Source organism: Prunus dulcis, chromosome 1 (genome assembly GCF_902201215.1).
Source record: "Prunus dulcis chromosome 1, ALMONDv2, whole genome shotgun sequence".
Taxonomy (NCBI): Eukaryota; Viridiplantae; Streptophyta; class Magnoliopsida; order Rosales; family Rosaceae; genus Prunus; species Prunus dulcis.
Genome location: NC_047650.1, coordinates 25,547,570 through 25,561,586, shown reverse-complemented (window position 1 = coordinate 25,561,586; position 14,017 = coordinate 25,547,570). Strand labels below are relative to the sequence as shown.

At 37.0% G+C, this 14,017-nt stretch overlaps 1 protein-coding gene and 1 long non-coding RNA gene across 2 annotated transcripts; one reads left to right on the top strand and one right to left on the bottom strand.

Annotated features, from left to right (window-relative positions):
- The first annotated feature begins 6,530 nt into the window (after positions 1-6,530).
- On the top strand, positions 6,531-8,258 carry LOC117614067 (protein BIG GRAIN 1-like E). The gene has a single exon (XM_034342747.1). It carries the CDS (start codon positions 6,987-6,989, stop codon positions 8,052-8,054), a length of 1,068 nt encoding a protein of 355 aa, XP_034198638.1. The 5' UTR covers positions 6,531-6,986; the 3' UTR covers positions 8,055-8,258.
- Positions 8,259-11,001: 2,743 nt separating this feature from the next.
- LOC117615507 lies at positions 11,002-12,104 on the bottom strand. The gene is made up of 2 exons (XR_004584032.1): positions 11,675-12,104; positions 11,002-11,501 (listed from the first exon to the last, which is right to left on the bottom strand). It is a non-coding gene; the product is annotated as an uncharacterized LOC117615507 (long non-coding RNA).
- Positions 12,105-14,017: the final 1,913 nt, after the last annotated feature.

Here is a 14,017-nt window from a genome sequence, read left to right as displayed (position 1 = left end):
ATCTTCAATTTAAAACATTTGCACTAGTGGATACCACAAAATGTTATGTTATATTTATCGAAAGTATAAATAAACTCTTAATTGTTAGTGAATATATTGTTTTGATGGCATATGCATTCTACGAAACTAGTTTCAACGATCCAACCGTCAAACTTTTTTTTTTATACTTCGAGATCATATACGCCAAAAATCGGAAAAAATAAACATTCATAGATCAAGGAACGGGACAAAACTCTTCGACGGTTATAAATGAAAAATCATGATTTAATGGTTATTTTAACTCCGATTTTGATGATTTTTTACAGCTACACTCCTTGACCCAATATGAATACAATGACTGAATTTGATCTTCAATTTAAAATATTTACACTAGTGGATACCACAAAATCTTATGTTATATTTTACGAAAATATAAATAAACTCTTAATTGTTAGTGAATATATTGTTTTGATGGCATACACATTCTATTCTACGAAACTAGTTTCAACGATCCAACCGTCAAACTTGTTTGTTTATACTTCGAGATCATATACGCAAAAAATCGGAAAAAATAAACATTCATTGATCAAGTAACGGGACAAAACTTTTCGATGGTTATAAATGAAAAATCAAGATTTAATGGTTATTTTAACTCAGATTTTGATGATTTTTTACAGCTACACTCCTTGACCCTATATGAATACAATGACTGAATTTGATCTTCAATTTAAAATATTTACACTAGTGGATACTACAAAATCTTATGTTATATTTAACGAAAGTATAAATAAACTCTTAATTGTTAGTGAATATATTGTTTTGATGGCATATGCATTCAAAAAAACTAGTTTCAGCGATCCAACCATCAAACTTGTTTGTTTATACTTCGAGATCATATAGCCAGAAATCGGAAAAAATAAACATTCAGAGATCAAGTAAGGGGATAAAACTTTTCGGCGGTTATAATGAAAAATCAAGATTTAACGGTTATTTTAACTCCGATTTTGATGATTTTTTACTGCTACACTCCTTGACCCGATATGAATACAATGAAATAATTCGATCGTCAATTTAAAATATATATTTTCTAACAAAACCCCAATCCGAACAACAAGAATATATTTTTCTAATAAAAATCCGATCCGATCTAAAATAATAAATTTAAAGTTACTTAATAAATATATATACAGTTTAATTTCTTAAGTGTTATGCATACAAAATAAAAAACAAAAATAAATTGGTTTAGGTGACAAAATGTTTGCATTACGTCATGGAAAAATTTTTAAAAATATTTTTTTATTTTATTTATTTTTATAAGGACTTTGCGCGACGAAGTTTACTTTTCGTCGCTCAAAGTCACTTTGAGCGACGAATTATTTTTCGTTGCCCAAAGTCACTTCGCGTGAGCGACGAATTATTTTTCGTCGCGCAAAATTGGTCGCGCAAGACTTTGAGTGACGATGTATTGTCGTCGCGCAAAAGTTTGTCGCGCAAAGTGACTTTGGGAGACGAATTATTTTTCGTCGCGCAAAATTTGGTCGCGCAAGACTTTGCGCGACGATGTATTGTCGTCGTGCAAAAGTTTGTCGCGCTAAGTGACTTTGGGCTACGAATTATTTTTCGTCGCGCAAAATTTGGTCGCGCAAGACTTTGCGCGACGATGTATTGTCGTCGCGCAAAAGTTTGTCGCGCGAAGTGACTTTTGGCGACGAATTATTTTTCGTCGCGCAAAATTTGGTCGTGCAAGACTTTGAGCGACGAAGTTTCAAGTTTCGTCGCGCAAAGTGACTTTGCGCGACGAATAGTTTTTCGTCGCGCAAAATTTGGTCGCGCAAGGGGTTTTTTTTACTAGTGTGAGTTGCTTTCTTTTTGGGTTTTCTTTTAGAAGATTAAGCAGGTTTTCATTCTTTTAGCTGTCTATTACATAAAATGACGGCAATGTCATGTCAACTCCATCTTGGTCATTCCTAACTTTAGGGTTTCTACTACGTGTCGATGGGAGAATGGCCTGGGGACTCCTGTAGAATACCAAAGCTTAGTCCAAGATATTTTTTCTTCCCTTTAATGGACGGCATACTACAACATGTCTAGTCTTATAGTTAGCGAGTCTATCAATATGAATCGTACATTTCACCTATACATTCACAGCTTAATTAACAACACAATATAACTGAAAATAAAAGAAACAGAGAAACATATGTGAAATGGAAATAACATTATTTTACTATCTTCAGTCAATCACAGTATGCGAAGTAAAAAAGTTATCGCACGTAGCATACTGTGATTAACCTAAAATAACGCTGTTTTGCTATTCTCATTCTATACAAATGTTTCTCTTTCATAAAAGAAGATGGTCATGATGGAAATGTAACTCCAATTGATAGAGAGTTAAAAACCTACTTCAGTTCTTTTTTTTATAACTGAAACAGACAAAAAAGAAGAATATATAATATTAAAAAAAGAACTTTAGGGCAAGTGCTAGCCTTGATGAGACATCAAAACCAAAGGCTATCAGCATAAATACAGACGATCGACAGCCCAACAGACTATTTTGTGGGGAGGTCTAGCTATATATTAGCATCCCTAATCCCTAGCCACATGGTTCATTGACCGACCTCCAAAGCTCCTCCAAAATTATATTCGAATTTGAACACACACACACATGTATATTAATGTATATAGACCATACCTTTCTTTGCTTTAGCATATGCCAAGCATCATGTTACTTATGATCCAACCAAACATACCTAGCTAAGCTAGGAGTCTAGGACTTTGATGGAAAGAAAACGAAAGCAAATATGAGGTCGTCATTGTCATTGTCGAGATTAAAGAGGAGCACTTAAAACGTGTCTGACCCTGACTGGTCAATATATAGGGCAAGCTCTACTGGGCAGGGGCCATGCAAATGGGGGATGGGATGGGATGACATGTCGCTTTTTCTTCCCAGATTCAAGTAACTGCGGTAACATTTTTAACACGTGTCCACTTCTCAAGCCTCAAGGGTAAAACCCTAAACTAGAAATTTTGTATTTGATTAAAATGAGTTGGGCCAAATAAACTTGAAATTTGCAAATATTCTCAAGTCTTTTCTCTTGAGCTCGTTTGGCACAAACTGAAGCCCACTCAGTTGGTCTCTTTTCAGTCCAAAAAGAAGAAGCCCAAGTTTTTTTTCTTTTTTTCTTTCTATACATAATACAAGCAGCAGATATTAGTGAAGGTGGGAGGAAATGAATCAGAATTCAACAATCTTGACTTGTATATATGCAGATGATCAAAACAGGGACCAGAAAGAAGAAAAAAGAAGAAGAGAAGTTTGAGTTTATCTGCTCGTGCCTCATGCGCAGGTAGAAGATATCCTTTACAGATATTTGAGAGGGAACAAAACACAAGAGGACACCACAAAGTGATTCTCAAAATCATGCTGCCCAAAACAAGATAGGAGACACGAGTGACGTCTTTTTCTAAGTCACATAGAGAGAGAGAGAGAGAGACACAGAGAGAGAGAGAGAGCAAAGTCTTTCCAAGAGACAGAGAGGGTTGGATTGAAACTTGGATGTGAATGTGGATATTATGCAGGCAGATACTTTTTAGGTGATAGATAGCACTATCTGTGAACCCAGTTTGGCCACGTTTAATCTAATAACTAGGGGTATGTCCAATGTCTGAGAATACTTAAAATTTTATTTTTTCAAAGGGGGTCAAAGAATACTTTGGTTCATCTACATTTATAAAATCCTTCCTCTAGATTCAAGTTGTTGGGTTCCATTCCATGCACATCTCACAGAGACAATATGCATCTTATTATCCACTGTTCTTATCTTATCTAAATCCCTTTTCTTCTCCTAAAGAAAACTTTTGGGTAACTGGCAAGCCCAGATTGATTGAGAGAGAGAGCACCCATTTGAATTAGAATATTGCTTGCCAGCAATAAGACTTTTGAGGACACTATGGCCTATGGGGTGAGACGGGGGAAACATTTTAGGGTACTGTCCCATACTGTCTTACCAACTCTAGCAAAGTTGGGTTTGGTGGGGCCATCAATTGGGCTTTTCTTCCCTCAGCCTCAAGACTCTAAACCCTCGATGGGTATCTCAAGAAAGCCCTATATTTTGCTATAAGTTTGAATTTTGATCAATCAACCCCTTACTGTTTGACAAAATAAGAAGCGTTTACGTTGTTACATTGTGAATCTAGCTATTGATCATGTTGATTCACGTTGTTTGATTGTGAATATGAACTATTATTATGTTGATTCATGTCATTTAATTGTGAATCTGAACTATTAATCATGTTAATTCTTGACCGAACATGAACTATTAATCATGTTAATTCTTGACCAAACATGTATGTATGTGACAATAAGTATAGCTACTTCATTTTATTTGATTCAAAGTGACAACAAGGATGAAATAGAGGGCAGGGAGAGATGGGACTGATGTGGGAAAACGAAGGCCATGAAAGGTAACTTTTAGAATGCATGGTGCACAATAAAAGAAAGCTACAAAACATGTTGAACACAGAAATCTATCCAAGATTATACAGGATTGGCTAGAGGAGATGGATACGCAACTTTCTGGCGAATCACGACAAGCATCATCTATGACAGTCGGCCTAACAGTCCATATTTGTGTGGCTTAGTCCAATGAAATTTTGAGTTTTTCTTCGTGTAGGACCTTCACGAGCCTCAGATATGGAGCATATATAATTATAAGTACGCATGGAAAATGCGCTTCATCACTTCTTGCTATTACTTTTGCCCCTACAGAAGATACCAGCTCTGCATTTATGCTAAAAAACAATTGTAGAAAAAAGTTGTGGTGTTGAAAATGACATGAAATTAATGTAAAGTTACCATCAACCTGGTTCTCGTGAGTTCAACTATGGTGCATCTTATCTGAATTCATGGCAGACTGGCCATGCATAGGACCAGACTCTTAATCCGTTCCCAAATATTGTTTTTAATTGGTAGGACCAGATAAGAAAGAAATTAATTCACGATCTTCTTTGCCATGCTCTTGCAACCGTTGATTTTAATAGGGTACAAGATGATTATATTCTATTTTTTTTATGGATCGAGATGGAAAAGCTCAAGTGGCATGGAATGAATGAAATGACACAAGATTTTGAGTAAATATGCAATCCGAAACAAAATTCTGAATTTTATTTGAAAGAAAAACAAGAGCATTAAAATTAAGACATTCGTAAATCTCGACAAAGATTAATCTTAATCATGTCATTATTCCTAATAAATCTTCCATATTTATTTTACCGCCACCAAGACATTGACTAATTAAAAACCCCATAAACAATCTTACTTAATAGAACCATCAAGAATCAAAATCATCCTGGGAGGCATGAGGACTTGAAAATCTTCTAGGTATTTGATACATCAAAGTTGGTCTTTAATTGGTAGATATTGACATGATCATGCAAATGAATGGGTTACGTGTGAACTTTTGGTTCGTAAAATGCACACGTGTGCTCGCAGCCACACGCACACTACCGGCTGCCCCAAACACCAAGGAATGGGGGAAGAAATCAATGTGTGCAAGTTCTGTTGGTAATGGGCCAAATCAATTGGCTAACCGAGGAGCACAAAAAAGAGAAAAGTAAAGATGAAAGCTGTTCATGTCTACTTTACGCACTAAAAGGCCTCTCCACGATATTTCTTTTTTCCCTTTGGTGGGACTTGGAAAACATATTACACACCACTTTGGATTTTTCATACAAAAGTTTGTCTAGTCATTGTTAGTTACAAGGTTGAAGGTGATTATCCACTGATATATCATATACATACATATATATATATATATGTGTGACAATTTTGATTGGTCGAAAATACTAATGTGATTCGTTTATTACATCAATAATAATTTATAGTTGACGATTATGTTCAATATTGCCATTAATCCTACTTCTTTTGAGCATTTAATCCTACTTGTTTAGGTTCCAATTATAAATTTGATAAATTCTACATTTCAATAAGATTGATTAGATGGTATTTCAACCTTAATCACCTTTTTAAGTGAGGCAAAATTAGGAGTCCATCATTGTGTGCATTCAACTGTTTGTGAACTTTATGCTAACCCTCTTAGCCCATCTGCCACATGATAGTTAATCCATTTCAAATTTGATGATCAATGGCTAAGTTGTAGATTAACCAATAACTTTTAGATTTGCTTGAAGGAGGAGGCAGGCAGATCTTACAAGGCCATATAAATGAGGAGGCAGCCAAATATTACTGGGCCAGAGCTAATCTAAGCCAGTCAAAAATTACATGGCCAACAAGAAGCTTTTTTTTATATTTTTTATTTATTAAAGAGTGACTTCCAAGCACACAAAAGTTGGGTGGCATCTACCAAATTCTCCAAATCTATAATGACATGCACATAAAAGTCAGCAAACATTACATGCCTATAGCCCCATAGGCCATGGCCAACACCCACTTGAGAGCCAAATTCCCACCTTAAGGATTAGAAGCCCTAGAATCCAAGGCAACAGGTTCTTTACCCTGCCCCACCATTCCCAGCACAAACTCCTCTGGTTTTATTTCACAGTCTCATCACAAGGATAATATTCGAAGCTTTTTTTACTTTAGTAGTTGAGGAATCTCTCAAATAAGTTTATTTGAAACTATTCTTGCAGTATTTATCCCGCATGGTATTTCAATCATCCGAAACTATATATATACCTCACTCTCTTCTATTACTAAAGCACCAAAATTCACATCAATGTGGGGTTCATCCAAAAACACCTCCATCATATATAATTTACATGCATATCAATATTAAAGAGACACACAACAATTGATGATTATTTTAAAGCCAGCTTCCCACTACTAGCAATCATTTCAAACCCATCAATCTCTCCACAATCTCACAAAACCCTCCTTTTATGCTACCATCTCTCAGCTTCCCTCCCTCCCTTAAATACCTTCAACACCAGTGACATAAAATTCAAACAACTGGTTGCAAAAACAGACACTTATTTTTCAAGGTCTCTTAACCATGTCCAGCATTAGTACAGGGGTGCTCTCAGCTGACCCTGCAGCTGATAAGATACACAAGAAATCCTTCCACCGAAGGAACGATTCGGGTGAGCTCGATGTGTTTGAAGCTGCAAGGTACTTCTCTGGATACAATGAAGCTCCCAGCAGCCATAACAACAACAACACCAACACGTCGACGTTTTCGCAGAAGATGATGAAAGAAGACAGATCATGGAGAGGAGGCAGAATTAGCCTTGACATTCCTATTAGACACATGCTTCATCATCCTCAACAGCACCCTCATCATCATCACCATCATCATCATGTGGTGGTGGAAAAGCAAAACGTCAAAGACAAGAAATACAAGCAGCCGAGCTCTCCAGGTGGGAGACTAGCTAGCTTCTTGAATTCTTTGTTCAACCAATCAGCATCTAAGAAGAAGAAGTCAAAATCCAGTACCACGCAGTCCATGAAAGACCATCATGAGGAGGAGAGTCCTGGTGGAAGGAGGAGAAGGAGGAGCAGCATTAGTCATTTTCGAAGCTCGAGCACCGCAGATGCCAAGTCCATATATTCTTCATCAAGTTCAGGTTTCAGAACACCTCCTCCGTACAATTATGGACAAACAGCAGCCTCAAAGAGCTGCAAAGACTTGAGAAGCTATTCAGATCACAAGCAGCAAAACCTGCAGCAGCAGGTGGTGTCTTTGTCAAAGTACAATACTAATGGACAAGTAAAATCCACAGCAGCCTTGCAATATGAGGAGGTGGTCCTGGATGACAAGAAATCAAACAGAGAACTGTCTTGGTTGGATCACGAGAAATTCAAATACAGTAATGGGTTGTCAGAGAAGTACAAGATTAGTTCAGATCAGGATCACAAGGGGTTGCTCAAAAGGCTCAGTGAGGTTGTTGATGATGATGATTATGATGAAGGTGCAGATAGTGATTCAAGCTCTGATCTTTTTGAGTTGCAGAACTATGACTTGGGTTGTTACTCAAGCGGCTTGCCCGTGTATGAAACTACAAATGTGGAGAACATCAAGATCAGATCATCAGGAACACCAATTTCCAATGCCTCATCCTGATGTTTAATATTTATTCCATTGCCAGTTGATATGTGACATGATATAAAATTATGTTAGATATTGGATTATGCATTTGTGGTTGAGAGAAGGAAATTGAATTTCCTAGATTTTGCTTCTTTGTTTTTATTTCTCTTACCTTCTCTCTGAAAGTTAATCTTCCAATGTTTTTTTCTCTGTATGTACAGCTCAGAATGTTTGTTTGTCTTTTGCTTTTTTTACTTTACTTTTGGAGCTATTATAGATCAAGCCTCCTCAGCCATTTCTGTTATATAAAGTGTTGGAAAATCAGAAGCCCTCAGCAGCAGTGCACCAGTTTGGTGGGGCTTGACTATTGCCTAGATTAGGTTGTGCCATGCCAAATTTCCTCCCATGAATCCATGATCATATAATATTCAATTCATATGAGATGTTCCACTACATTTAGGGAGAAACAAGGCATCATCACTCACACCATGTGAACTGCATACCTCTTAGCACTTTTCATCATGATCACTTTGGGCAACAACAACAAGCGCAATCATGTATATATTGTTAATTATTTTGTGGGTTCTCATCAGCTCTGCATGTGAATATTTACTGGGGGCTACTGGCCCTGGTTTGTAGTGTTATTAAGTGTTCATGCACTATGTTTAAACACTAGCGTTTTTGACAAAACTCAAGTGATTAAGTACATTTATTCCAATACATGAACGGTCCTAAATTTGTTTTCTTCCTTTCCTAATATCAATTGCATCAAAAAATAAAATAAAAACGTTGTCGTTTGTGTAAACATTATAAGTAAATTTAGGTTATATACTGAGATGAGACTCCAATGTGGCATGCAGATGATACATCGCTGTCACAGTCTCACAGACATGGGGGCACATAGGATTGATAGTAAGTGGAGTTGATTTCATGGAGGAATGGGAAAAAGCATTAAAGTTTAACATCCTCACTGCAGGCACACCGAACTTTTGTCTGCCTAAACTTCAAATAATTGATGTGATCAAAGACATTTCTGTCTAATCAAATGATCAGCAATGAAAGGCAACTAAGCCTAAGGCCTTAATCTATTTCTATCAGTATTAGGGCTAATATCTAGATTCTAGAGCCCTAGACAAAGCCAAATTGAAACGTCCTTTTAAGATCAGTTCAGGATAATGATTCAAACTAATGGAGCCAAAAACTTTTCAATACATTCTGCTTTAATTTTTTTTTTCTTGGTACTGAGGCAACATCCACAAAAACCAATTTTAAGACCTAAACCCAAATGGTAGCCAAATAAAATTTAGGTTTAATTACTAATTTACTCCTTGAAACAAGCGTTCGATCTTATTTTATCATATAAAATTGAAACTTTCTCACTTAATCTTTAAAATTTCTAAAAATTAATAAAAAAAATTCACTTTACCATTTCCATCAATTTTCATCCACAAAATAATTAACTGAACTGACGCGGCATGTGAATTTTAATAATTTTAGTTATTTAAAATCTTTAAAATCCAAATTAAATATAAAAAAATACTTTCTAATTTTTAATTTTTTTTTTAGGTTAACAAACCCCTTCTTCCCTTTCTCCCATTCCCGTCAATTCACCAGCCCATACCTTCATCTTCCCCGTTTTCCCTTTACGGTCACCCTCATCCCCAATGCACCCAACAGACACCCCACCCCCCGAACTATCTGGCTCCTCTCTCTCTCTCTCTCTCTCTCTCTCTCTCTCTCTCTCTCTCTCTCTGTGATTTGTCGATCTCCCTTCGATTTCACTAATTGATGGTGGGTGGTGGTTCGATGAGCAGTTGGTTGGTTGGGTTTGACGGTGGTGGCTCGATTTGGTATGGGTGGAGTTACCGGTGGGTTCGATTGGACGGTGTTGGTCTGAATTGGTATGGTTGGAGTTACTGGTGGGTTTGATTGGATGGTGGTGGTTTGAATTGATATGGGTGTGGTGGGTTCAATGTGGAGGTTGTAGTCCAACTGGGTGGTGGGTTTGATGGTAGAGATTGTGGCCAGTATGACTGTGATGGTTGGGGATTTGATTAATATTAAATTCTCATTCTTGAAAACACATAATTAAACTTTTTAAAAAAATTAAACCAAAAAAAGTTAAAAATCTATTCTTTATATTTATTTTGGATTAAAAAAATTTTTTATAGCTAAAATTAGTAAAATGTACATGCCACGTGAGACACTTAACGATTTTGTGAATGGAAATGGACGAAAGTGGTAAAGTGAAAATTTTTTATCAATTTTTAGAGATTCTATAAGTTAAGTGAGAAAATTTCAATTTCAAGGAGAAAAATGAGAATGAGCGCCTATTTCATGGGGTAAAACAATAATTAAGAAGCCTAAGATTTAAAATTAAGATTTATTTTTGAGAAGGATGAGTCTCCATCTACAAACCAAATTTTAACTTACTTGAAAGACAATCCTCTTAGTGAAGCCATGACTTGCCAAATATAAAGGCTGCATCATTTACTTGTGCTGAAGAAGTCTAGTATATAATTAAAATTGGAGCTTTTGGATAGCCTTTAAGAAAGAATATATGAGGGCTGAAAAATGATGCATGGCAAACAAAAAGCCTATGAAAGGGCCAATGATGCATGGGGCACCAAAAGGTCCCAAGCAAAGCATGTAACTGTAACTACCAGAGTGAGTGGAGGAGAGGGAGGGCCCCAAAATTATTAAAACACTAAATATAAACATTGCTTTTCCCTGCAGATAAATCAAACTCTGTTTTCTTTTATAAAAGGCATCTGCAAAGTAAGAACTCAAGCTCCCCAAAACCACTTCACTATAATGACATTATCCGCAAAGGACTCATTAGTGAAGTTGTTTGAAATAATTGCTTGTTTAGGTAAGGTTTTGAGTTTGAGTCTTAGCATCCTTATTGTGTGTATGAGTTTAGTATATTATCGTATCTCTCAATACCAAAAGTCCTTTAAAAAAAACAAGGCATTATCCCAAGTATCAAATCCACTTTGGCCGCATAGATTTTAACCAAAGAAGCAAAACAGGACATCAGTTTAAGAACCAAAACAGAACCATACACACCAAAAGGACAGGAAGAGATTAAGAATGTAAAGGCATGAACAGAAGAACACCAAGCATGACAGTCCTGCAAACTTAATCCCAAAGAACATTTTCTTCGGAAATTTCAAGATGCATTTTGAGTCTCCTTGACTTGGTGTTCTGCCAACCACTTCTGGTAAAGTAGGGCAGAGACAACAAACCTCCTTATTTATATCTACATGTGGGAGGTTCCTCAAGCCAGCTATATATGTCTTGATTCATAGCCCTCAAAATCCTCATATCTGTTGGGCTATAGATCAGAGAGGATCAAAGAATTTGATGGTTTTTGTCCTCAAGTTTGGGAACAGAAGCAGAAGAAACTAGATATAAGATGAGCAGGTGAGCCTTGCCTATATGCTCTGAATGCGACTCGGAGTTCTGACTGGGACATTGCAGCTGCAAACATAATATCAGGTATGAAATTAAATATGATCATGACAAACCAGTGTCATAAATTGGCCTCAACTTTTGGAAAAAGTTCTGCTCATCAATGAATAATTGGTGCACATATCATATATACATGAATAGTGTGAAAATTTCCAAGATGAGAAAAATCAACCTTCACTGACCTGGGCATGGGATACACAGCCTTAGCTAGCCTTAGCTTTGAGTAGGCTTCCAAAAGTCCAACCAGATCATCATTGTCGGTGCATTCCAGATAGCATCAACCTCCTCATCATGGCCCAATGTTCCCCGCATCAAACTTGTCCATCCAGATCTGGCACCTATTAGTTCAAATGTCCAGTGACAAATTTTTTGTTTTGTTTTTTATACAAATGATATTGAAAGAGGGAGATTTTGACACAAGAACTCATACGCAGGAGTAATTATTTTTAACTATTTGAATTACAAGGACCTTCCGTTAAGTGACAAAATAAAGGTTTGAAATTGTTGGGAAGACCTAATTCTAATTTATTAATCCAATGCTTTGTCTTCAAGGTTACATTTGTGGCCGATGTAGGGTTTAGCCATAGAAGTTGGCCTGAGCCATCTTCTCTAGTTTTGGCCCATTCGACTACTGCTGACCCAAAAGCCCATAGAATCAATTTGGGTTGGGTTACACCAAAATTTGTGCCTCTCCTTCTCTTTGAGTGACAGCAATTGACTGGTGCAATCTTGTTCAAATATTGGGCTGAAAAAAATAAAAAAGCAAATTTGTGCAGAGATAGTCGTTTTCAAGGTTTTGTTCACATCTGGTTTGAGTGTGTGAGAAGCAGGCAAGAAAATGGACAAGACCGGAGAGAGAGAGGGAGAGGGAGAGAAAGAGAGGGTGAGTCACACCACCAGTAGCAGGTGCAGGTTTCCCCACTACATCCACCCCATACCCATCTCATGCATCCAATATCTTCAGCTTTTCCAGACTGACAATGGACACGCATCAGCCTTTCAAGCCATACAAGTGGCGAACCCTCCCTCCCTCAACATTTCTTTTTGATCCTCAATTAACCTTTGCTAAACAGTAATCAAGCTCTTAAATTAACCATCATTAGTTGTCTCATCTATTTTTTCTGAGATTAATTACAAGCCTCAGTTCTTCAATGAATTGATAATGTCTCGCGACATGTCCAATCATATACGGTCTTTTCTGAGTCGGTGTACAAAAATCTTTGAGCTTAAGATGTCTCCGATAATTGTTAATTAGCGACAAAGAACCCACATTCGACAGTTGCATTGTATAGATATAGCCAAGCATGCTTGGCTACGTCAGAAAGTCCCCCACCAAATGCCTCAACAATTTCACAGGCCAATGGGCCACTCCCACATCCCAACAATATTACATGTCCAAATTATATTTCACGCCCAAATGGGCCACATCGTTAAGCATTTAGCCAATATAAATTTATAATAAATCTCCATCAACGACAAAGACAACAATTCAATACGTAAAAAAAGTAAAGGCGAAAGAATAGTCCGCTTTGTGCTCAACGAGCAGCAATGCATCTTCTACGGACCCAAGCTGCAACTTGGTCGGCCCCCTAACACCACTGAGCTCCAAAGTTGGCGAAAACCACCGGCAGGCCTTGTCAAAGTTAACTGCGATGCAGCTTGGTCTACCCAACTGTTGAAAGGAGGCGTTGATTGGGTTATTCGTGACACCTTTGGTATGCTACTTGGTGCTAGGGGAGATGGTGATCTTCGCGGCTCTTCTGCTTTGATGATGGAGATCCTTGCCATTAGACAAGCTCTGAGTGCGTGTGTCCAACTTCAAATCACAGATGTGATGATTGAATCCGATGCCCAATGAGGTATCTCAATGCTCAACGGACAGGTTGCAGTGGATGCTAACCTTGAAGGGAATGTCTTCGACATACAACAGCTCGTGTCTCTGTTTGCACGGGTGGTCTTTGTGTTTACACCTCGACGTTGTAATCGGGCTGCACACGCGGTAGCTCGTTTTGTTTTTAGATAGGGAGATTCTTACGTTTGAGATTATGTTGGAACTGAATGACTCTTTAATATTCTTGCAACCGATGTAAATCTTTCTATTCGTTTCTAATAAAATTTTCCAACGACTCTGACAAAAAAAAATACGAAAAATAAGTAAGATTAAAACGAAGAAAAAATAACATATTCAATCGCATACAATAAATCATCTTACTACTCTAAAATATAATCAATAAAAAAATTTAAATACACTCAAAAATTTACTCTTTAAATCTTCTTAAATCTTTCTAAGTTTCTCACTTCGCAATATCAACCCTTGATTACTTGATCATATATAAATATCAAAAATACAAGATAGATACCCAAAGATTGGTAATTAAGTTAACACAATGAATGAATGGATTACCTTAATTTAATTAACTCACAACCGATTTTGTTTGGAAGAAAAGGAGCAAGAAGCGATCGTCGTCCACTCTGGCCCCTGTAATAAGAAGCAAGATGCGTGTACTAAAATGGAATTTGACACA